This window comes from Brassica napus, unplaced genomic scaffold (assembly GCF_020379485.1).
Source record: "Brassica napus cultivar Da-Ae unplaced genomic scaffold, Da-Ae ScsIHWf_1059;HRSCAF=1494, whole genome shotgun sequence".
Lineage (NCBI taxonomy): Eukaryota > Viridiplantae > Streptophyta > Magnoliopsida > Brassicales > Brassicaceae > Brassica > Brassica napus.
This window is the reverse complement of record NW_026014486.1, coordinates 26,093-49,541: the sequence shown is the minus strand read 5'-3', so window position 1 is coordinate 49,541 and position 23,449 is coordinate 26,093. Positions and strand designations below refer to the sequence as shown.

Genomic DNA, 23,449 nt, shown 5'->3' with positions numbered 1-23,449 from the left:
AACTGTCAAACCAGTCAACCTACCGGTTTACCGAGTCAACCGAGTTAACTCGCTGAGTTGACTCGGCTGAGTTGACCGAGTCACCGGCGGCGACGGCGGCGAAGGGCGGCGGCGTCTTACCGGGAAGTTCGCCGGCGGCAATGACAGAGGCGATTTCCGGCGGCAGCAGAGTTGCGGTGGAAGACGACGACAGAGGCGATTTCCGGCGACGGCGCGTGGACGAAACGCCCGCAGTCGGCGTAACTTCTGGAGACGCGTACGGCTTCGTCTGAGCTCCGATTGCGGCGTGGTCGGTGTCTACGGATTCGTCTCAACGAGAGGAACACGATGAAGGCCGCCTTGCATGCACGAGATTCGCAACGGTTAGAGAGTTACCGACGAATTACTAAACGGACGAAACTAAGCTTAACTACATGGCAGTTTCCGGCGATTCTAAGCTGCGGTGATCGGTGGTGACGAGCTTGGCGTGGTCAAGACATGCAGTAGCTCTGGAGATAATCATCTTGGTGGCTCAGCTTCCACAACATCTTCCATTTCTCTATTCTTATAACTCTTTTTTCTTTTTCTTCTTTTTCTAATTTCTGATTTTTCTTTTGCTGGAGGAAAAATAATGGGGATAAAGTATTTATAGAAAAATATCTTGGATCTTTAGGTAGTGCTTGGGCTTTAGCCGGCTAATAAGTTCCGAAACCGAGATCGGGTCATTACACATAGCGTCGGACAAATGGCCTTCTAGATCTCCTAGAAGACCGCTCTATAAAACTTCGCTCTGTTATGTTATGTTATTATGGTATATAAAATTGTGTCTTATTTGTCAAATTCCTAGAATGAGATAATAACAATTGGATACATACCATATAAAATTTCACATCAACTTAATATAAAAAAATAAATGTGAGTGTATCTTAGCAAATACAAAACTATGATAATTTTAACTAAGTTAAATATTAAAAAAATTCGTATATTCATAAATCAACATAATAAAGTGAAGTTGACAATTACTGAATTTATTTGAATTTAAACGATATAATACACGATTTGTTTTGAAATCAAACAAAAAAAACCTAAATAACAAAAAAATATTTATAAACTTTATATATTTAAATTAAAATTTTAATTAATAAATTTAAGTTTTCATTTCATAAATTTTTGTAAAGAATTTATTATTATGCATTGCGAAGGAAACCACCTAGGAGTGTAATTAAAAATGTACATTGTTTGTGAAATGTAAAAGTGTATTTAAGTACTATGGCTAAAGTTTTTGTAAGAATATATATATATATATATATAAAATTAATATTAATATTAATATATATAATTAATATTAATATTCACCCCAAACTGAGCATTGGTTAAGAGATTACAATAATAAAATTGGACCAAAAATAAAAGTTAGTAAACCGAAGTAAACAAGAACCAAACAAAAATATAACATCTTCCCGCAAATCTGAAAGAAAAAGAAAAAAAACAGTAGTCATCCTAAAAAGAAATGCAATCATAAGAAACGGCTTTTTTGAGTTTTACTCGATGCAAAATCATGTATGACAGTTTCAAAATCAATGATTTCTAAGATATTCTTTTCAATACATAAAATAGCTAAACCATTCAATCCTTGAGACATTGAAGATCTTAAATCATTTTTCAATAACTTTAATTTTGAAAAGCTCCTCTCTGCTGAGGCTACAGTCACAGGTGTAGTCAAAAGAATTCGATAAGCAATTGAAACATGTGGATAACAGCCTACACTTTCAACAAACTCTAGAACTTCACTAGGTTCTATAGATACACCGGGTATAGTCGTTTGCAGTATTCTCAATTCAGAAAAAAGATCATTCAAATCAACATCAGAAGAATCGCCATTAGAAAAAGTATTGTAAAAGATTGTGCAATGAGTTCGAAGTTCACTTTCGTCTAACACTTTTAATCTCAACGAATCGAATAAAAACTCAAAAACACTTTTAAAATTCATCATTTGATCAAACCTGTTCTTCACCGAAGTTATAGCCATGTCCACAACAACAAAAAAATAGCCAACTCTAAAAGCATCCTCACCTGATAATTGTACTTGTTCACCTGAATCAGTTTCATCAAACTGCTTTTTCCTAAAGACACGACGCGTATTTGGAAAAACAGGATCAACATCCATCTCATGAGCAATATTTTGAGCTAGTTTCAAGCTAGAATTAAACCCTTCATTTCTATATTTCTAAAAAAAACAGCAGAACACCTTCAAGTTGTTTTAAAGCATTGTCAATGCACATAGATTTAGACTGTAAGTTCTTACTGGCCGAGTTAATAGCAAACAAAATTTCATACCAAATGACCATGCCAGGTAAAAATTCAAAATTATCAAATGCCATAATTAAACTTTCAGCATCACTTTTTGTCATAGCATCTTCACATGATTCATACAATTCTAATAAAGCTGACCTTACTTGCAAAGCTTAAAATCTGATAGCTTTCACACTATTAATTCGGCTTTCCCAACGAGTATTGGATAATGATTTCACTGTAAAAAAAGAAACATGGTCAAGCAATATATGCGTTGCACAACTCCAAAGAAAGAAATATCTTTCAAACATGAATGAGCCATATCACTAACCACAAGATTAAGACTATGACAAGCACATGGCATATACAAAGCTTTTGAGTTTATATCAAGCAATCGTCTTTGAACACCTTGATGTTTTCCTTTTATATTAGAACCATTGTCATAACTTTGACCCTCACATTATCAACATCAAAAGTAAGAGACTTTAGAACAGCTAATAATTTTTCAAAGAGCCCTAGACCAGATGTGTCATCTACCTTTAGAAACTCTAAAAAAATACTCTTCTACTCTAAATTTTTTATCAGACATGTTCACACATCTTATTATTAGAGTCATTTGCTCTTGGTGGCTCACATCTGGTGTACAATCAAGAATCACTGAAAAGTATTTTGCCTCTTTGATATTTGCAATAATGGAAAGCTGAACATTATGAGCCAAAAGAGAAATAAATTCATTCTGAATATTATGGCCAAAATAATGATGATGGATTTCATGATTTTGAGTGCGCCTAATATGATCTTGGATTATCAAATCAAATTCTGCAATCATTTCAATAGCTCCTAAGAAATTACCATTGCTTTCTTGGTAAAGTTTCTCATTTTTTCCTCTAAAAGCTAAGCACCTTTTAGAAAGAAATTTCACAATAGCAATTATTCTAGTTAAGCCCAGCCTCCAACGTTCTTTTTCTTTAGCAATTTATTTTTGGAGTTATTTATCAATTGTTGGATCTCTTTCTAATCTAACTTTTAGTTCATTCCAAGTTTTCATATTAGTCACGTGTTCTATACTTCTGTCATGATCTTTAAGCCTCTCACTAAGATGTTTCCAATCTTTAAATCCATCATTTGCTAACATATTTGAGCAGCCAATGGATTTAAACAATTTGCAACAAAAGCAATAGACTTTGTCCACATGTTTTGAGTAAACCAACCAATTTCTATCACTAGTTTCTCCATTACTCAACTTTCGAGAATAATAATTATATGAGAAATGTCTAGAATACTTATCTAAAGGAAACACAAGATTCATTTCTCTTTTAGGCTCTTTTTCAATTAGCACATCTCTTTTTGTTGTCAAGATTTTCCCAGGACCTAGGATCATAAACATCAAGACAAGAACTTGGTTCTTCAAAAAAATTCTGACTTTCAACATTAGATGCATTAATCACATTATCATGCTCACTCAAATGACTAATCCCATCACCAAAATGATCATTTGATTCAGGAATATTATCCACACAATCAGATTTCAAATTTTTATCAGCATTTCTTTTTATCAAAAATTTATCTAAAGAACCTCTTTGTGATTCAATAAACAATTCACGAAGTCTTTTTCTCTTCCTCTTTTGACATCCAGAATTAGTTCCAGTCATGATGCAAGCAAAAAAGTTAAGTAAAAGGAAAATTACACCTGGATTTTAGAAGCAAAAACTGAATTGATGAATATTGGATGAAGCTGAAACTGAAATGGATACCTGAAACAAGAAAACAAAAACGATACTCGGAGGTTTTAGAAAAGAAAAAAAATATTTTGCTCAGTACCAAAACAAAATCAATGATCTGTGTTTATGCGCATGTATTCTCCAGGATTGTCTTCTCTTGCATTAATTGGTAATTTATGCTTGTGTAGAAAGAACAAAAACAAGACAGTAAACAAAATAAGAAAGATCACTTACAGAAAACAATCAACGATGCAATCCTTGAAGAAAACAGGAAGAACCAACGATCTTGAAATCTTTTAAAGTTGTATCGTCACCACTCACCAGGCCTGATCGTCACTGAAATATGCAGGGGAAATATGAACAGTTTTAACAGAAGAGAAGAAGACGCCATAATTATAACTAGATCTTGACCCGCACCCCGCACGAATGTTGGATTTAACTTGCGTTCAATGTAAATTTATAAACCATTAATTTTATAAAATATCAATTTATATTTTTATGTTTTGTAAAATATTTTTAGAGTAGAATCTATTATATTATAATATAAATGTTTGATAATAATTTTTTATCTGTACGTAATATTATATTTATAATTTTATAACTTGATGCAATTTGATGTAATTGTAATATTCATATATTAACCTATTGATTTTTTTGTTTATTTATTTAAAAATGATTTAATTTTTTACAGTAGGTTTTTATGAATTATTATTAATTTTATGATATTTGGTTTTCTTAAAAATTGTACTGTAGCAGATTAATATATACTATATATTACAGTTTGTGTTTTTTTTCAACAAAAATAAATAACAATTCATTGTAATTAATTAATTAAAATTTTGATTTTAAGTGAAGTGACAGATTTGTAAATAAAAAAGAAATGCAATGGCTAAATGTGTAAATAAAAAAAAATATTTAATCTGCTATCTTTGTTTCCAAACAATTCTCATTTAATTTGCTATCCAAATATCCTAACGACAGAATCTGTAAATAAGAAAGAAATACAGTGACTAAATATGTAAATTAAAAAAAATTAATCTGCTATCCTTGTTTCCAAACAACTTTCATTTAATCTACTATTTAAGTTTCCAAACAGTACCAAAAGGTACTTCAGTTTTAATAATATAGATATTACGGTAAGCTCACATTACGGTAACTATTAATTATAATATTTTATTAGTTAATTATAATTTGGTAAAAAAATTATACAGATTAACATAAATAAGATTTTGTTTCCATAAATTTAGATTTATAAATTTCGTATTTATTAATTTCGTTTTACAAAAACTTTAGATTTATAGTTTACAAAAAAAAACTATACTAGTACATTAAGAAAAATAATGGCCCCCCTCCAGCAATGGGACCCTGGGCCGGTGCACAGCTTGCCCCTAGTCTTCAGCCGGCCCTGGTGATTGCCAGAGCTGTGGAGATTGTAAGGATAAACCACCTCCACCGGCCAATATTGACACGAGTGCAACTCACCATGGCCGATAGAACCGAGACCACGAAGCGTGACTTTGCTAGAACCGGAAAATCTAGATATGAGGAGTGTCCTTTGCAATCTCGCCGTCCTCGAGTGAGATCTCGAAGAGGAGAAGCCGGATCTGACACCCACTTCCATGAACATCGGCTGGAATCATCATAGCCTCTCGGTCTACAGACCACGCATGACCGAAAAGGAGAGAGTTTCAGTGACTACATGCAACCATAACCACTTAATAATCCGTCGATAAAGATAAGACGACGAGGACGGAGCCCTCTTACACTGACAATGACAATGCGTACGTCGACGGCGGAGAGACCGATCAGAATGATCAGAAGAGATGTTTTAGAGAGAGGATGGAGATAAAAAAAATTTAGAGACTGCTTTTTATGTTATGTTAGCCAACATATGTACTGTATATAGCTAATTAAACTTCGGTATGAATGGTGACCAAGGAATGAAGAGGAACAATGTATTCCTTAACATTTCTGAAAATATTTACCATTCATAAATAATACTTTTTCCTTTTCATTTCTTCTCGTTCTTTTTGTTGTAGAGAAATATAGAACCTCACTAACTGTTGACCATTTTGTAAACAAGAGGAACAAATAGGAAATAAACGAAAAGGAATAAAATTACAGAAATGAAAATGAATGGTTGTTCCATCCCATATTTAACAAAGAATAACTTTGTTTTTTATTTCTCTACAAAAAAGGAATGGTATGAAATAAGAAGGAAAATTTATATTTTATGAATAGTGATTTTTTTGGGAACATTAGGGAATACATTATTCCTCGTCGTTCTTTGGTCACCAATCATACCAAATACAACGAGGAATCATTATTCTTCATCATTTCTGTAATTTTATTCCTTTCCGTTTTCATATATGTTTCTAATGTTTATGTAATGGTTACCGGTTAGACTTTTCTTGTAGGCAAAATCTTCTTTATAGTGTACACCACTCATGATGCCGATAAAAATACCCGTATTAATTAATGTGAGCATTCAAGATTAGGCAAAGTAGGGCTGCTTATAGACTAAATCACAGCCTTTCGTTGTAGACTCGATCCATGAAATAGGAAATTCAAAAGTTAAAAAAGCTAATATGTTCTTAAAAAACAGAAGCTAATATGTTCAAAGTAAAACTAAAAAGCAGTCAAGAAAAGCAAAAAGTCTTTTAATATTCTTTTTTTTTTTGAGAAAATCTTTTAATATATATATTTTTTAATAACTTTGGTGATTCTAAAAAAAATTTAGAACCAAGGACTAATTATCAAAATGTCCATAAAAATCTGATTTTCTTACCACTTAAGAAGTCTATGGATGACCAAAGAAAATCGAATATAAAACTGAAATTCCAACTCAAACCTCTTTCCCACTAAGAAAAACCATTTGGTTTTTCTTTTTTCTATAGCCATTGTTTAAATCTTTACGTAAAAAGTCGAATCAATTAACTTTTTTGCATGGCTGGATACGGTCTTGTTTTATTACGAAAATATAGTATTTGACTGGACTAATTAGTTATTAATGTCTGTCAAAAACAATGGTAGCCAAACGTGGATCCGTGTAGTTGTCGGAACGAGAGACTTATCTTACACATGTGCAGTTCTCCTATATATTAGCAATATATAATTTGGTAGTGTTCTTATCAATTATTATTATTATTTAGTAATTATGGATTATATATACGAATAGATCAAGATAAGTGATTTTCTATTATGTTTATACTTACTTACAAGCTACCATTATTAAATCATAAGCATGACTATAAAGGTATTATTTTTACAAACTATCAGACCAGTGTTTTTTATTATTATTTACAAAACATTATGAAGTTCAATTCGAGAAATTATAATACTCATACAACTGCAAAAAAATGTAAGAAAATAAAAGAAGAAAAGAAATGGAAATTGTGAGAAAATGAACTGTTATTATTAGTAGTAATATAAATTCACCGAAATTTTAGGCCATTATTTAAAATATAAATAATAATCAAAAAGCAGTCATGACTCACGAAACCCCACATAAAAAAATCACTTCTGGCGGCTAGAATATAAAACATAAGTACATTTTATGAGATTTTAGTGTATATGTAAATACTATTTTTTTTATATATATGTAAGTGAACACAAAGCTTTTCCCAGCTGTTTCTTTCTTTCTTCATATCCATCTTCCATCTCCTCGATCTCTCTCTCTCTCTTAATCGTCTAAGTCTATATTTGAGAACTGAGAGTATGTTTGTTTGTTTTTCTCCCAAGAAAAAAAGAGAGATGAGTTGTTTCATCTTGTCGGCCGAGAAAGTTATGAATGTTCTTCTCTTCATCGCCATCTTATTTGGAATTTTCGGATCAAATGCTCAACTCTTACCCGATGATGAAGGTGCGCATCTGTTCTTTCTTTTCAGTTCATGTTTTAAATTTCGAGTAACTTGAAATTGGAAGAAACAATTATTCGTCGGTTCCCTGTCAAAGCAAATAATTTATTGAAAAAATTATCTTTCTTAAACTAGGACGAAACTGTCATAAAGTTCAAAAAAAAAATAACTATCCTCTCTTGCTTTTCTCAACAAAAAAAACTATACTTTCTTTTCTCTTTTTGTTTGTTTAAAACTATCTGTAAAAATTTTATTATCAAAAATAAAGATTATTTTTTGACAAAAATAACTTTAAAAACCTTAAAACTGAAATAAAAACAAAGAACTGCAACTGTTTTTTAGGATATGTCCTCTCCATTTTATATTAATTTTTATAATGCAAAATTTCGTAATAAAATAAATATTATTTTGAAATTTTAATATAAAATTTTTTAACTTATTTTTAATTTTTATTGGTTGAAATAGAGTACAACGGTTAAATTGTGATATTTTTATTTAATATTTTTATAAAATTAAATATTTTTTAGCTTGAATAAAAAAATTTAAAACTGACATTTAAAATAAAACGGAAAGATTATATATATAGTTAAATTTGACAAATGAGTGGAAAGTATTGGAATTATTTATTTAATTTGGTGGACCCACCTCAATAATGGAATCATCGTCACTAGTGTTTGATCCACAAGCTGGAATAAAGAAATATTCGGTGAATATATTAATAGTATTATTTATCGGCAGAGAACCTACGATATTTCCATTTCCTTTTTTTGCACACATTTTAATTTCGTTTATGAACTACAGATTTAGACTAAACCATTTTATGGTCGAGCTTTTCACATATATAAAGATCGATCAAGCTCCGTCAACTAAAACATACATTTATATGATTCATACAATTATCTATCCTGTAGTTTCTCAATTGATATGCTTAATTTATTCCAATAAAAACTCAGAGTCAATAAATTATATTTAATGTACCGATTTGGATATAACATATATATTTTTCAAAGATGTGTATTTCAGTGCAAGTTGGGTCAATGAGAGAGACGTTGAGATATTCAATTATCTCCCATTAGTCCATTACCTTGTTCATTAGTTGACCTTTCCTCATTTGTGTTTATCAAAATCTGACTTTAAATCTCAACTGTCAAATGTTTGACTTTGTTTTTACAGTTCAAACATTGCGGACGATCTTCGCAAAGCTTCAACACCGACCAGTGAACATCGAAAGGACTTCTTGTTCGGACAGAAATTCGAATTTCACTTCCGGCGAAGGAAACCGTACCATCATCTGCGACTGTACTGTAAACTCCACTTGTCATGTCACTCGAATGTTAGTAAACAAACGAACACTTTCTCTTCTTCAATGTTTCTACTCTTTAACTTGTGAAACAAGAAACTAACTTAGGGCTTTTTCTTTCTTGATTTTAGATTTCTTAAAAGTTTAAGTTTGCCTGGGATTTTCCCCCCTGAGTTCGGGAACCTCACACGTCTGCTAGAGATGTACGTTTACCATTTTACTCATATAACGATCTCTGTTTCTAGGGTTTCTGAAACTTGGAACTCAAGCAATCTTTGTTTGTGCTTTTTTTCTTTCATTTTTTCTTACAGAGATCTTTCTCGGAACTATCTCAATGGAACAATACCTATGACCTTGTCTCGAACCCCACTTGAAATCCTGTAACTATGCTCTCAACTTGTGTTCTGTTTTGTGCTCTTGTGATGATATAGTTGTGCTGATTCTTGTTTTGTTAAATAAACAGGTCTGTAACCGGAAACCGTCTCTCTGGACCAATTCCTCCTCAACTTGGAGACGTTACTACACTTACTAATTTGTAATATTACATATCTTAATTCGTTTTCTTGAAACCAAAACTGAAGAGATGCTAACGAGGGAACAAAACATTTGCAGGAATCTAGAATCTAATTTACTCTCGGGACCAATTCCTTCAAGCTTAGGGAGCTTAACAAGTTTAAAAAGCTTGTAAAATCCTTTATCATATATACCTTTTTTATTTACTTTCTGTATTGTTATTACAATTTTTACTTTAAGTGATTTGATTGATTTATGTCACAGGCTTCTCTCTGCAAACAATTTCACTGGTCAACTCCCTCAGCCCTTAATCAATCTCAAGAACTTGACAAACTTGTAAGTAGATATTCACCGAGGATTTCAACAATGTGTAATCTTTAGAATGATTCTTAAGAACAGCTTTCTTGTAGTCGGATCGATGGGAACTCTTTATCTGGGAAGATACCTGAGTTTATTGGAAACTGGACTCAGCTTGATAGGCTGTGAGTAAAAGCATTGTCTCTCAGATTACTTCTTCTCAAGAACATTTTGTGGTTGCTAAATTATTATGATATACTGCAGAGATCTTCAAGGCACATCAATGTCAGGTCCAATTCCAGCTTCAATCTCAAACTTGCGGAACTTGACTGAACTGTAAGCAAGCAAAAAAAGTTTTTCTTGCCATGCACGTCATCCAAATATTTTTTAGCTTAAAGAAAGCTGTCTTTCATTATCAGGAGGATAACCGATTTGAATGGACCAGCCTTTGATTTTCCAGACCTGCGAAATTTGATCAATATAAAACGACTGTAAGTTTAATAAGGTTGACTATAGTTATGTTTTCATTAAACAAATATGTTTAACAATCTTTTTTTGCATGCTTCATCAGTGTACTGAGAAACTGTTTCATAAGGGGACGTATCCCGGATTACATTGGTTCCATGACTGAGCTAAAGACACTGTAAGTTTAATACTCTCTCTCTCTCTCCCTCTTGCTAAATCTATTTGGCTAAAGGGCTAATAATTTTGATCAAGATCTCACATTAAAATTATGTGTGCTGCAGAGATTTAAGCTCAAACTTGTTAACTGGTCCAATTCCAGATACATTTAGGGATCTGGATTATAACTTTATGTAAGTTTTTGAAATTATTAAAATACTAGATGATGATGATGATTGAAAAAAAAAACTGAATCTTCTTTTTGGTGCTTTAGGTTTCTGAGTAATAACTCACTATCAGGTCAACTTCCTCAGTTCATCATAGACAGTAAAGACTCGGTGTAAGCAAAAAAAAAAAAAACTTACCCTGTGGCTCTGTATAATTATCTGCTTATACATGTCCTTTAATGATTTGTTTCAGGGACTTGTCTTACAACAACTTCACTCAGGCACCTTCTCTTAGCTGTAGTATGCCTGATATGTAAGCACTATTGTTCTTGTTTCACATTGAAAATTCTGTTATGTTTATTGTCTACTTTACTTTTTAATGTTTGATATCTAATCAGCTTTATTGGTAATAAACTTTCAGTAACTTGGTCTCCAGCTACCGGTCAGAAACAGCTAACTCGTTAGTCTCCTTTCTTTTTCCCTTCTTTTTTCGGTTTCATTAAATCGCAAAACCGCTGAAACAAAACAAACAATGTCTGCTTGTGTAGTGTTCAATGGTGTTTGAGAAGGGATCTTCCATGTCCCACAGAAGCCAAACGTGAGTGTATATATATATATACTTAATAAACATCTACACCTTAAAGATTCAATCATTCAGAGTGTTAACTCACATATGTACGTTTCAGATTCCTCTCTATTCATCAACTGTGGAGGAGAAGCAGTGGAGGTTGGAAAAGACACGTATGAGGAAGATTTGAACAATAAAGGAGCATCAATATTCATGCCTGTTAGTGATAGATGGGGATACAGCAGTTCTGGAACTTGGATAGGCGATGACGGAGTTCCCTATTTAGCAACAGACGAAAGATTCAACTTGTTAAATGAATCGGTTCCACAGTATTACAAAAGAGCACGTCTCGCTCCACAATCACTCAAGTACTATGGACTATGCTTGAGAAGTGAGAGTTACAAACTGCAGCTCCATTTTGCAGAGATAATGTTCTCTAATGACCAGACTTACAGTAGCATAGGGAGACGGGTCTTCGACATTTATGTTCAAGTGAGTTTCATTTAGCAGAACGAAAAAAAGTCTCAAAGTCTCTATCTCTTTGTTCTAACAAGAGAAAGATCTGTTGTTGCTGCAGGGGAACTTGTTGGTGAAGGACTTTAACATAGCAGAGAGAGCAGGTGGAGTTGGTAAGCCATTCACACTACAGATTGATAGAGTTCAAGTGAATGGAAGTACGTTGGAGGTTCATTTGCTATGGTCAGGGAAAGGCACAAACGTGTTACCACAACGCGGTGTTTACGGTCCTCTCATATCCGCTATAACCATTACACCAAGTGAGTTTCTTCAATCTTTATAAATCACTTTTTTTTTAATACCAGGAGGTTCGGGGCCTAATTCCAAGCCCGTAATTGCCCAAGCCCGAAACCGCAGCATGTAATATTAGTTTCATAGCAGCTGTATTAATGTTCTTTCTCTCTGCTGTTGTAGATTACAAGGTTGATGACGGAAAGCCATTGTCAAATGGAGCTGTTGCCGGCATTGTAGTTGCAGCATGTGCGGTTTTCGCCTTTCTTGTTCTATTAATCCTTAGGCTTACAGGTTACTTGGGTCGAAAAGAAGAGGATGACAATGGTAACAAGATAGCATCATTCTATTATTCAAGAACATCTCTAAGTCATTTTCAATATCTCACTTTCTTTTGTTTTGTTTTATCAGAAGAGCTTAGGGGTCTTGATTTGCAGACAGGATCATTCACACTGAAACAAATCAAACGTGCTACTAATAACTTTGATCCAGAAAACAAGATTGGTGAAGGAGGATTTGGACCTGTTTATAAGGTGGTGAATTGCTTTACATAGTTTCTGTGAGATTATAGTATTAAGTACTGATGTGTTTTTGGTTATTAGGGTGTACTTGGTGATGGAACAACCATAGCAGTGAAGCAGCTTTCATCGAAATCAAAGCAAGGGAACAGAGAGTTTGTGACTGAGATCGGGATGATATCTGCTTTGCAACACCCTAACCTTGTGAAGCTTTATGGTTGTTGCATTGAAGGGAAAGAGCTTTTGCTTGTGTATGAGTACTTAGAGAACAACAGTCTCGCTCGTGCACTCTTTGGTTAGTTTTCTATTCATCTATATAATCAAAACTTCCTTAGAAAACTTTATGCTAAAGTCTCTTTCCTTAAACAGGTTCAGAGAAACAAAGACTTCACTTGGATTGGGCAACAAGGAACAAGATATGCATAGGGATTGCTAAAGGGCTAGCTTATCTACACGAGGAGTCAAGGCTGAAGATTGTCCACAGAGACATAAAAGCGACGAATGTGCTTCTTGATCAGTCTCTAAACGCTAAGATCTCTGACTTTGGTCTTGCTAAACTCGACGAAGAAGAGAACACACATATCAGCACAAGGATCGCAGGAACAATGTGAGTGTTCTTAAACTCATGGCAAGTCTTATACTTTTTTTGTCTTATTTAGCATGCACCAACTTTTGTTGTTTTGGTTGACGCAGAGGCTACATGGCTCCAGAGTATGCAATGAGAGGCTACTTAACAGACAAAGCTGACGTCTACAGCTTCGGAGTTGTCTGTTTAGAGATTGTAAGCGGGAAGAGCAACACAAACTACAGACCAAAGGAAGAGTTTGTGTACCTTCTTGATTGGGCTTACGTCTTGCAAGAGCAAGGGAATCTCCTAGAGCTTGTGGACATGGATCTCGGCACAAACTTCTCCAAGAAAGAAGCGAAGAGGATGTTGAACATTGCTCTGCTCTGCACGAACCCATCTCCAACGCTGAGACCACCAATGTCATCTGTTGTGAGTATGTTGGAAGGAAAAATCAAAGTGGAACCACCGTTGGTGAAACGTGAAGCTGATCCAACTGGTGCAGCTGCGATGAGGTTTAGGGCGTTTGAGCTTTTATCACAGGACAGCGAGTCACAGGCTTCGACCTTTGAAAGGGATAGAGAACAGAAAAGCTCGTCGTCGATGGATGGTCCTTGGGTTGACTCTTCTTTCTCTGCGCCTGGCAAAGATGGTAACGTGAAACAAGAGGAAGAAGAAGAACGTTCGTCATCATCGTCAAGGAAACTTTTAGATGAGCTTACCGAGGTGAAGGTTGAGTAAAGAACTCAAGAGCCAAGAAGCTAGCTTGGAACAAGGAGAACGTTAATTATATTTGTCATGGAAACTGTTGGATGAAACAAAGAACTGTATAGATTATTTTGTTGTTGTTTAATCAAGATTTCAAAAATTTTCAGTTTTATTAATGCTATTGTGTAATTCTCTTTTTGATTACAGAGTTTGATTTTAGTTGCCATTAGAGACCTTCTTTCAGTTTTGTTAATGCCATTATGTATTTCTTTTGGATTAGAGAATTTGATTTGTAGTTTTATTACTACATACAACTTTAGTAACATGAGGCGAAAGCATTGTTAAGCTGGATGGAGAAAGAAGGCTGAGCAGCGCTTGCAAGAGGAGTATCAGCTCTAATAACCACAAAGCTGGACAAAAGTGAATGCATCCCTTTCTAAAGAAAACGAGATTTACCATATCAAACTTCCCATTGAAGAAGATTTAGGTGATGTTATTTTTTTAAGAAAATTGAGTTTTTACTCCAATTTTTTTACACTCATCTTATGACTTGATAATATTTTGAGACCATTAACTATTAAATTATTATATTTTTAAGACTACATTGATAACCATCAGACTCCGTCAGAAATTCCCAACAGTAACCAATTTTTGGATATTCGTCGAGAATATTTTGAGCAATTGAATCATAGAGATTGAGAACGATTTTTTTCTACAAAATCCTTTGAGCAATTGAATCATAGAGACTAAGAGCAGCTTCTTCTACAAAATCACAATTAGCTTCAAATATTTGATCAATTTAAGACAATTTCCAGAAATACAATTGTCTAGAAAAGTTTCTTGCTCATTATCTTCCCTAGCAAAGTTTTATTTAAGACAATTTCCAGAAATACATCAACATCTTTGACAACCTCATCATTATGTAGATTACCGTACTTTCTAATGTACTCACTAATGGATATCGACACATTTCTTGTTCCATCTCATCCTCAATGTATTTCATCCTATTTGTATGGTATTTGTGAAAGAAAAGACAGTGTTTGGTTCACTGATAGAGATATTAGATGTGCATTACATAATAAATAAAAACTATAAGAAATTGATTGGTACTGCAATTGCTATGTCTACAATTCCTTGACTTGATTTTGACTAGATAAGTACAGTTTCTTGTAAGAGTTTTCCATACATCATCAAAAAAGAAAAAAAAACCATGGATGTACCTACTTCGAACTATCAAAGCTGATCAAGAAGAGCTGTTCATAAATTATATAGACTTTGAAGAAATATGACGAATGAATCTAGATCTGAGAGAAATTAGAAATTAGAATCTAGATCTGACGAATGAATATATAGACTTTTTCGATACATCATCAAAAAAGAAAAAAAAACATGGAGATAAAAGTAGAATCCATGGATGTGCCTACTCTATCAAAGCTGATCAAGAAGAGCCGTTCATAAATTATATAGACTTTGAAGAAATATGACGAATGAATCTAGATCTGAGAGAAATTAGAGCCGATCTCGCTTCAATAAGAGCCGCCCAAAAATTAGTGACTGGAATGAAGATGCAACTGGATCCGAGAGACTTCTTTATGATTTATTGTATATATATCCTCTACTACATCCAATTAAAGATTTTATTAGTAGATTTACATTTTACTAATTAAAAAAAAATATACAAGATTTCTCATTTTACATTTAATGACTTTCTAATGTACTCACGAATGGAATTGACACATCAATGTTGTGAGGGTACAGATTCAACCCTTGTTCCATCTCACCATCAATGTATTTCACCTATTTGTATTGTATTCCTGAAATAAAAGGCAGTGTTTGGTTCGCGAATAGAGAAATTCGATGTGTATTACATAAAAAATAAAAACTAAAAAAATAGATTGCATACTATTGAATCCTTATCATTTGCAATTGTCATGTCTACGATTTCTTGAGTTGATTTTGACTGGATCAGTACAGTTTCTTGTAAGAGTCTTCGATTCATCATCACACAAAGACATAAAGAAAAGCAAGGTGATAAATGAAGAATCAATGGAGGTACCTACGTCGAGCGATTAGAGCCGATCAAGAAGAGCCGTTCGAAAATTATGGATTGTGAAGAATTATGACGAAGGAATCTAGACCCGAGAGAGATTAGAACCGATCTCGCTTCAATTTAATTATAGACGGGCATAGATCCAAGACATATAACCCAAACCGGTATCCGGTTTAATTGAATATGTACCAGGAAGAACCTCCAACTGTTGTTGGTGAGTCAAACCAAGTTTCGAAATCTTCAGTAGGTGGGAGGTCACACAAGAGCCCGAACAGCCAAAAGTGTTTGCAACACCTAAATAGTAGTATTGATAATAAAACAATTACTAAAAATCAGAAGACTATAAAAAAGAAACTAAATTCACTTCATTAAAAAAATCCATTTTCCTTTCTTTGTTTGCTTATTGTTAGGTGTAGATATGATGGCATGCCATACACCTATTTTGGGAGGAGTTACTTCATTTGCAAGTTTACTTATACACCAACAAAAAAAAAAACAAAAAAGATATGATGATACAAGCTTTGACTAAAAGTATCAAGAAGATGCTACTTTTCTTTAAAAAAATAAAAAAGGAAAATAGGTAAAGCAAACTTTGATATAAGAAAAAAACTCAGTATGTTTGTTAGAAAGATTCATTTACTAAGTCACCACAATAATTCATGCTTAGAGAAGCATGACTTGTCATTAAGCTTAGTGTGCTTCAACTTCACTATCCCAACCGAAAACTAAAAGTACCAAACTGAAATCAATCTGAATTTTATCAAAAACAACCGAACCGGAAGTGACAAGCCCTATCACCAGAATACAACTCACTTGGTGTGTAAATTGTAGATTGTGTAGATCATTTCCATGTAAGAACACCCTTTTAATACGTAAACCAGTTACACGATTGATAACGAGCGAGTAACGATCTGTCTAAACTCTATATCTCTATCGACCAAAACGGCCATTTATTCCTCGTGACCATATTTCTCATCATCACGTACATGTACATCTACACTGTCACTAGTTTTCTGAAACGGCCTCAGTCCCTTAAGAATCTTAAAGGTACGCTTCGTATTAGTGTGTTTTCCCGTAAAACAGATATATATATATAAAATGAAGACATTAGATAAAACAAAGACAAATGTGTGAGAGTAGAAAACAAGAGAAACAATTAACTCAAACTATAGAAGAAAAAAAAACATATTTAGGGTTTCCGGAAGACTCTGCCGGCGATAAGAGCGGCGTCCATGACAATAGAGATGACATCAATGACTTCATCGGGATCGCATGTGTTACCATTAAACGTTGGTTGCTTCGTATTGCTGAAATTGTTCATGCAGTTTATGAACTTCTGACTACACTCTTGGCTTAGATAATCATCTACATCAATATCAACTTATGGTTAGCTAAAATTGTAAATTAAAAGTTGGAATAATAGAGAAAAATTGAGTGTATGTATGTGGTTAATTACTATTCTTGGATTGGACACAAGCATCATGCTTCATGCAACATGAGTCAAGACCATCACAGGGTCTCTCTCCAGGACATCCACTGTACAATAGTCCACAGTACTTTCCATACCTCAAAAGTGGAGGCACTGTCCAGATTATTAAGCATTATATTATTATTTTCCATAATAAAGAAAATGTCACGTGTGTGAATTTTAGTAGTATTATTTATTTAGTTTAGAGGTTGTTCACCTGAACAGAACTCTGATTCACATTTCCGGCTACATTCTTTGCTCTGCCCAAAACAATTCAAATATCAATGATCAGTATTAAACCGGATGTAAACCAAAGGAGATACCAAATACCAATTTCTAGTTTGTATTAAGAATTTTTTTTTGTAACAGATCTATGTGTGTTCCTAAAGGGCTCCATTATTAACTAGTTTTATCTCTGTATTCATGATCCGTAACAATCTTTTGATTCATATCAAAACGAAAAAAAAAAAAACAGAGAGAAAAAAAATATCTAACCAGAGAAACGGTGGGATGTGTGAGCTGAACACCGACGTTAAGAGCAGAGACGGAGACAGAGAAGAAGAATAAGAAAAGGAAACAGGAAAGTATGATCGGAGCCGCCATTGTTTTTGTAAAAGAAAAGTCCACTGGAAAAGCTCGGAAAGTGAGAAGAATATAAACTAAACATTATAAAGGAAGAAAGTGTGAAGGTAGAAGACGAAGAGTCCGTGACTGACTTTCTTTGTCGTTTCATGTCTCGTGACTACTCTACTAATCATTTACCACATGCGCGTCTTCTTCATTAGAAAGCTCACCCGATTCTTCAATCTATTGGGCTTTATAAAGCTTTTTGGGCCAAGTTGGTTGGTTAAGTAAGCATTCAAGGTTTCTAATTCCATTCATTGGTTAAGTTTCAACTATCTGGTTTAGTCCTTTTGAGATAACTTTAATTAAAGAATTTGGAGAATAACTTTAATTGTTGCACAAAAAATAAAAAACTTTAATTAAAGAATTTGGAGAAATGATTTAATTGCCACGGCTTCAAGAGGATAAGCTTGAGAAACGAACAAGATACGTGAAAATTAGCAGATTCACTGATTGATAGTTTGAATCAATAAGACATCTCCGTTGAAGCATCGGGACCTTGTCTAGATGATGGAGACTCGTCAAGGGTTTAGGAGGAACCGATTCTCCAAAACCAGCAGATGTATAACCAATCGATATCCGGTTCACTTTAATTTGTACCGGGAAGCTGGTTAACAAACTTCAATTGTTGTCAAACTGAAAAATTGGGAATTAGGTTTCCGATCACCGGTGTAGCAACGATGAGCGTCGTCAATTTCGCCGGTATATTATGCAAAATCAAATTACATGAACCATCAACAAAAACACCCAAAATTAGGGTTTTAGATTCACTAATTTCGAAGCCCCAAGCATTGTGTTTCATATGAGAACATAAGTTTCATGATTTGCAGAGATGTTCATCGAAAACATGAACTACAACAACTCCAGAAAACGAAAATTCGATTGAACAACAACAAATCAGAAAGAAAAAAAAGAACGAAAAAAATTTGGACCATTTCTCGATTTGTGCGTGTCATCCTTGCGCAGGGGCCATGCTAATCTTCTCTGTATCGTTCCAATTTTATCGGATGTCCCCGAAGGGACAATCACCTTCGTGACTCCGTCGGTATATAAACTCAGCTCCAGCTTCTTCGATAACCGATGTGGGATAAACAATAAACTTACGAAGACTCGTTGTTGGGCCTTTTAAATGAACTTAATGAGCCCATATAGTATAACTTAGCCAGGCTTCTCAACGGCTAATTAAACTCATTGTCTCTACTGCTAATTATTTCAGAAAATATTTTAAAATCTCGGTTTCACGACCCAACAGAAAGAGGTAACAGATCCTTGCGTCTTCTCTCGAATTCGTATCTACTTCTTCTCCGATTCTTTAGTTTCGAGATCCTTTGATTGATTGTTCTTTTTGTGGTCTTCTACAGATTCCGTTCCTCCATCGTTGTTCTTCCTCGCTCTCCCTCTCTCTCTCGGAATCGCAGGTAAGTTTCAAATCAGTGAACCTTATAATGTCTCCGTTATGCATCTTCGAGGTTGATCATTGTGATGTTGAAACCCTAATCTGTGTTCACATCTTCTTAATCGCGTCCGTAATCTCTACTTCGCTGTGTGTTTTGTAGATCTCTTCAGAACTTTCTAGGTTTACCGTCCTGAAAAATCGCTTTATCTCGTCGTGATCGATCAGTAACGATTATCACAGCAATCGTAAGTTTTGTACGTTTGCGATTCCTATTAAACCTGCATCCTATACTGAAGCTTGACAGATCTGTGTTGTTAGTACTCTTTGATTTGATAATCTCAACGAGTTTACTTTTCCTGTTTGGCTTCTGACTCGTGGTGTGGATATACTCAAAAATAGAACTCTAAATAGAGAGGTTTTTGGAGGATTAAAGTTTCCAGTTAGAGCATGATTCTTTATCTAGTTTGATATGAATCGAATTTGCAGCAGTTAGAATGAATTTAATTAAAATCTGTGTCTTTTGATTGGTGACTTCAATTAGTTCTTAATCCTATAGTTGTCTAAACGCTTCACTTTGGCTGATTGATAGATTAAAAAAAATGGAACTCTAAAGCGAGAGGACTCTGTAGAATGAAAGTTTTAATTGGCGCATATTTCCTCATCTAGTTTGATATGAATTCAGGTGCGTAGCAGCTTGAGATATACTTATATTATAGGTTGACATGAGGTGCAACGCCTGCTGGAGGGAACTGCAAGGCCGTGCCATTTCCACCACATGCGGTCACTTATTATGTATCCAATTTACACTTCTACTTATCTTTTTATACTCTATCTGCCTTCTTCCGCCTTGTTACCTGTGAGCTTGATACGATGACCTTAACATCATGAGAAGGTACTGAAGATGCTAGCAAGATTCTCAGTAATGATGGGGCCTGTCCCATCTGTGATCAAGTACTCTCCAAGAGTTGAAATATCTCCCTCCTAACCTACTTTCCTTTCTTCAGTTTAGCCTTATTTTTCCTTGTTTCCCACTTGACAGTTTATCTTTGTTTTCTATCTTAGTTTAATGAAACCTGTGGATACCAATCCAAATGAAGAATGGGTAAATGTAAGTTGTTGAGTTAGAGTACGCAAAGATGCTATAGCTTTTCTTACTTTCCAGTTTTATGATATTCCATATCTTACATATCCTCATTACGTACCTTTGTTATCAGATGGCGATGGCTGGAATTTCACCACAAATACGTATCCTTTCCCTAATTGTACTCCGTTTTTACTCTTGGTAGATTTTTTCAGTTGCAATTTATGTTCTTCAGTTGAACAATTTCCCTCTGTGTTTTAAATCTAAACTCAATTGCTCTAACTCTTTCTGTTCTGTGTCTTTTGCATTTGTAAAAGTTGATAACAACATGTATAAGGTTCAACGAACCTCCTTCTGTTTTCCTTAATTTAATCCAGTGATGAAGAGTGCATACCGAAGTGTAATGTTTTACATCTCGCAAAGAGACTTAGAGATGCAGTACAAGATGAATAGAGTTGTTGCGCAGTGTCGTCAGAAATGTGAGGGCATGCAAGCAAAGTTTAACGAGAAAATTGAGCAGGTACATACAGCATATCAGAAGATGGGCACGAGGTGTCAGATGATGGAGCAAGAGGTAGAAAACTTGACCAAGGATAAACAAGAGCTCCAAGAGAAGTTCTCCGAGAAATCAAGGTCAGTAACTTGCCTGGTTCTGTTCTTCATCTTAAACTCAACTGTAACAATAAGCTATATTGGTTCTTCTTAAACACCAGACAGAAGAGGAAACTTGATGGGATGTATGACCAGCTAAGAAGTGAATATGAGTCAGTCAAACGCACAGCCATCCAACCAGCAAATAACTTCTATCCACGACAACAGGAGCCTGAATTTTTCTCAAACCCACCATTTAACATGATGGAGAACAGAGAACCCACTCCCAAAGGTTAATTAACAAGAACACTGTACTCTTATGATTCTGTCCATTGTTCGATAATTATCTCCAAGTCAAGTTGACTTATTTGGCGCAGACCGGTCGTTTTACTCTCCTGGAATACCAGGATCCAAAGATGAGATATGGCCAGCAAGACAGAACAATTCAAACCAGGGTCCATTTGACATCTCCAACGACTTAACCGCAATACCAACTGACCTTGGAAACAGAAGAGCAGGAGGAGGACATCAAACATTTGGTAGCGGTGGCAACTCTAATCCGCAATCAACTCTACGAAACAACCTTGGCTGTGAATGTACAGCAGGGGAAACACAGGAGAGATGCAGAAGAATTAAAAATGCAGAGAGGACTTCAATTTATACCCATTCACAAATAAAATTGCAGAACAAAAAGAACTAATAAAAAAATAATGTACTGCATCCAGACCAAAATTGTGTTGTTTTTTTGTACTGCAACTAAAACAGGGAGGAGGAAGGCTGTCGATATGCAGTTGTCCAATAGGCTTTGTAGATTTTTTATTTTTTTGAAAAGAGCTTTCTAAGATTTTTTTTTTGTCAAAAGCATTAGCAACTTTTTTTTGTTAACGTTACTAGAGATTTTTTCCGCGCTTCGCGCGGATTGTGTCTTATAAATTTATTTTATTTATAATATTATTTGTCAGTTTTTTTCTTTTATATTAACTTCTTGTTTTTCTTTTAATTTAAATTTATATGTTTATAATTTTTCATTTTTCTTGTCGTAGATGGAAAATTATATTTTTTATTGATGGTTTTTTGTATGTGACAATGAGATAAACTTTTTGAAATTTTAAAATAATGTTATATATAGTACGATTAACACATTAAAGAAGAGAAACATATTCAGACACATTTTACACAGGTTTTATATGCATAATTTTAAACATTATATATGTATATATTATAAGTTTGAAACATGTAAATGCTTTCTAAAACTAAATACTTGTTATGAGTTTACATAACTTATCGAAAGTTTTATCTATTTTTAAATTCAAATTACAGAAAAAATATCAAAAAGTCAGTATAGATGGATTTTTTGGGCTTTTAAATCAACACTGAAAAATTACATGAATCAGATAACAACAGTTTTATAAACAACTGGATAAAATTTGACCGAGCCAAAGATTTTCACACCATATGTTCTTTCTTCTTCAAATTGCGAAGAGCCTATAAGCACAAGAAAAAAAAATCATAATTTTTGTTTTCACTTATATAACATTTTTTCTCGTTTACACACGGAGTTTATTACACTGCTATAAGCAATGGAGAACTCTATTCATATAAGATTCACATCTATGCATTTTGACAAAGAAGAATTTTAGCCATCTTTAGTTTCAGAATGGACTAACTTCAGTCATATACACTATATTTTCTCTATGATTCAAAACTTACAATTTTAATATATGTGCAGATTTCCATGTGAAAAGGCACGCACGCCATCTATCATTCAACCTATTACTTTATCCAAAGTAAACACTATAATCTTCGTTTGGTTAGCGCCACAAACTAATCTCTTTGGATCAGTTTACCAAAAAATATGGATACTAATGTCAGAAAAGAATATAGACACAATCAACAATAAATATTGGCACAAGACTATTTGGTTCAAGGAACATATTCCACGTAATGCGTTTATATCATGGTTGGCTTTGCGGAGAAGACTGCCAACCAAGGATCGCTTGAGGCGTTGGGGGTTAAATGTCTCCGGAACGTGCGTCCTTTGTAATCTGGAAATAGAGACTCACCATCATCTCTTCTTTGAGTGCTCTTTCTCTCGCTTGATATGGGAGTCTTTTGCTGCTGAAGTTTGGATTTCTCCTCCGGCTGATCTACACTCTGTTGCAGCCTAGATCAATCAACCTCGCGTCAACGCAGATGCACATGCTACTCCAGTCATCAAGCTCTACTTTCAGTCAGCCATCTACCTGTTGTGGAAAGAGCGTAATGCTCGTGTGTTCACAGCTGTCTCCTCACCTTCATCAGTCATCCTTGCCTCTCTCGACCGTATGATGCGTGACTGTCTCCTCTCTTACCCGACAAGTTCTTCTTTCTCCTCTTATCTACTTCT

General features: G+C 34.3%; 3 protein-coding genes and 1 non-coding gene across 8 annotated transcripts; 2 read left to right on the top strand and 2 right to left on the bottom strand.

Moving 5' to 3' along the window:
• The first annotated feature begins 7,592 nt into the window (after positions 1-7,592).
• On the top strand, positions 7,593-14,079 carry LOC106451603 (probable LRR receptor-like serine/threonine-protein kinase At1g53430). Its single transcript, XM_048771190.1, has 23 exons — positions 7,593-7,854; positions 9,023-9,182; positions 9,281-9,352; positions 9,461-9,529; positions 9,613-9,684; positions 9,762-9,833; positions 9,927-9,998; positions 10,073-10,144; positions 10,224-10,295; positions 10,379-10,450; positions 10,531-10,602; positions 10,706-10,774; positions 10,855-10,920; positions 11,001-11,060; positions 11,169-11,207; positions 11,296-11,345; positions 11,434-11,807; positions 11,893-12,091; positions 12,246-12,389; positions 12,474-12,595; positions 12,665-12,875; positions 12,950-13,187; positions 13,274-14,079. The coding sequence occupies exons 1-23, from the start codon at positions 7,710-7,712 to the stop codon at positions 13,884-13,886; spliced, it is 3,135 nt and encodes a 1,044-aa protein (XP_048627147.1). The 5' UTR covers positions 7,593-7,709; the 3' UTR covers positions 13,887-14,079.
• A 2,891-nt stretch (positions 14,080-16,970) lies between these two features.
• LOC106451605 (phospholipase A2-alpha) lies at positions 16,971-18,089 on the bottom strand. Its single transcript, XM_048771199.1, has 4 exons — positions 17,867-18,089; positions 17,589-17,631; positions 17,360-17,485; positions 16,971-17,268 (listed from the first exon to the last, which is right to left on the bottom strand). The coding sequence occupies exons 1-4, from the start codon at positions 17,972-17,974 to the stop codon at positions 17,093-17,095; spliced, it is 453 nt and encodes a 150-aa protein (XP_048627156.1). The 5' UTR covers positions 17,975-18,089; the 3' UTR covers positions 16,971-17,092.
• An 826-nt stretch (positions 18,090-18,915) lies between these two features.
• Positions 18,916-19,018, bottom strand: LOC125595417. Its single transcript, XR_007330243.1, has one exon. It is a non-coding gene; the product is annotated as a U6 spliceosomal RNA (small nuclear RNA).
• A 179-nt stretch (positions 19,019-19,197) lies between these two features.
• On the top strand, positions 19,198-22,028 carry LOC111215615 (E3 ubiquitin-protein ligase CCNB1IP1 homolog). 5 transcript variants are annotated; one of them, XM_048771195.1, is made up of 10 exons: positions 19,198-19,253; positions 19,357-19,413; positions 19,552-19,636; positions 20,108-20,183; positions 20,284-20,342; positions 20,454-20,499; positions 20,606-20,636; positions 20,850-21,105; positions 21,186-21,355; positions 21,441-22,028. In XM_048771195.1, exons 5-10 carry the CDS (start codon positions 20,293-20,295, stop codon positions 21,761-21,763), a joined length of 876 nt encoding a protein of 291 aa, XP_048627152.1. In that variant the 5' UTR covers positions 19,198-19,253; positions 19,357-19,413; positions 19,552-19,636; positions 20,108-20,183; positions 20,284-20,292; the 3' UTR covers positions 21,764-22,028. The 5 variants fall into 5 exon arrangements, with proteins under 5 accessions (XP_048627152.1, XP_048627150.1, XP_022575132.1 ...); XM_048771193.1 differs by having other exon boundaries at positions 20,074-20,183; XM_022719411.2 differs by lacking the exon at positions 19,198-19,253 and having other exon boundaries at positions 19,258-19,413; positions 20,074-20,183.
• Positions 22,029-23,449: the final 1,421 nt, after the last annotated feature.

Coding starts and splice junctions, on each gene's coding strand:
- LOC106451603 (XM_048771190.1), top strand. CDS start 7,710: ATGTTTGTTTGTTTTTCTCCCAAGAAAAAAAGAGAGATGAGTTGTTTC. Junction 9,183..9,280: donor ACTTGTCATGTCACTCGAAT/GTTAGTAAACAA, acceptor TCTTGATTTTAG/ATTTCTTAAAAGTTTAAGTT. Junction 12,876..12,949: donor TCTCGCTCGTGCACTCTTTG/GTTAGTTTTCTA, acceptor TTCCTTAAACAG/GTTCAGAGAAACAAAGACTT.
- LOC106451605 (XM_048771199.1), bottom strand. CDS start 17,974: ATGGCGGCTCCGATCATACTTTCCTGTTTCCTTTTCTTATTCTTCTTC. Junction 17,632..17,866: donor CACATCCCACCGTTTCTCTG/GTTAGATATTTT, acceptor TGTTTTGGGCAG/AGCAAAGAATGTAGCCGGAA. Junction 17,269..17,359: donor TTGTGTCCAATCCAAGAATA/GTAATTAACCAC, acceptor ATATTGATGTAG/ATGATTATCTAAGCCAAGAG.
- LOC111215615 (XM_048771195.1), top strand. CDS start 20,293: ATGCTAGCAAGATTCTCAGTAATGATGGGGCCTGTCCCATCTGTGATC. Junction 20,500..20,605: donor CAAATGAAGAATGGGTAAAT/GTAAGTTGTTGA, acceptor CTTTGTTATCAG/ATGGCGATGGCTGGAATTTC. Junction 20,637..20,849: donor TGGAATTTCACCACAAATAC/GTATCCTTTCCC, acceptor AATTTAATCCAG/TGATGAAGAGTGCATACCGA.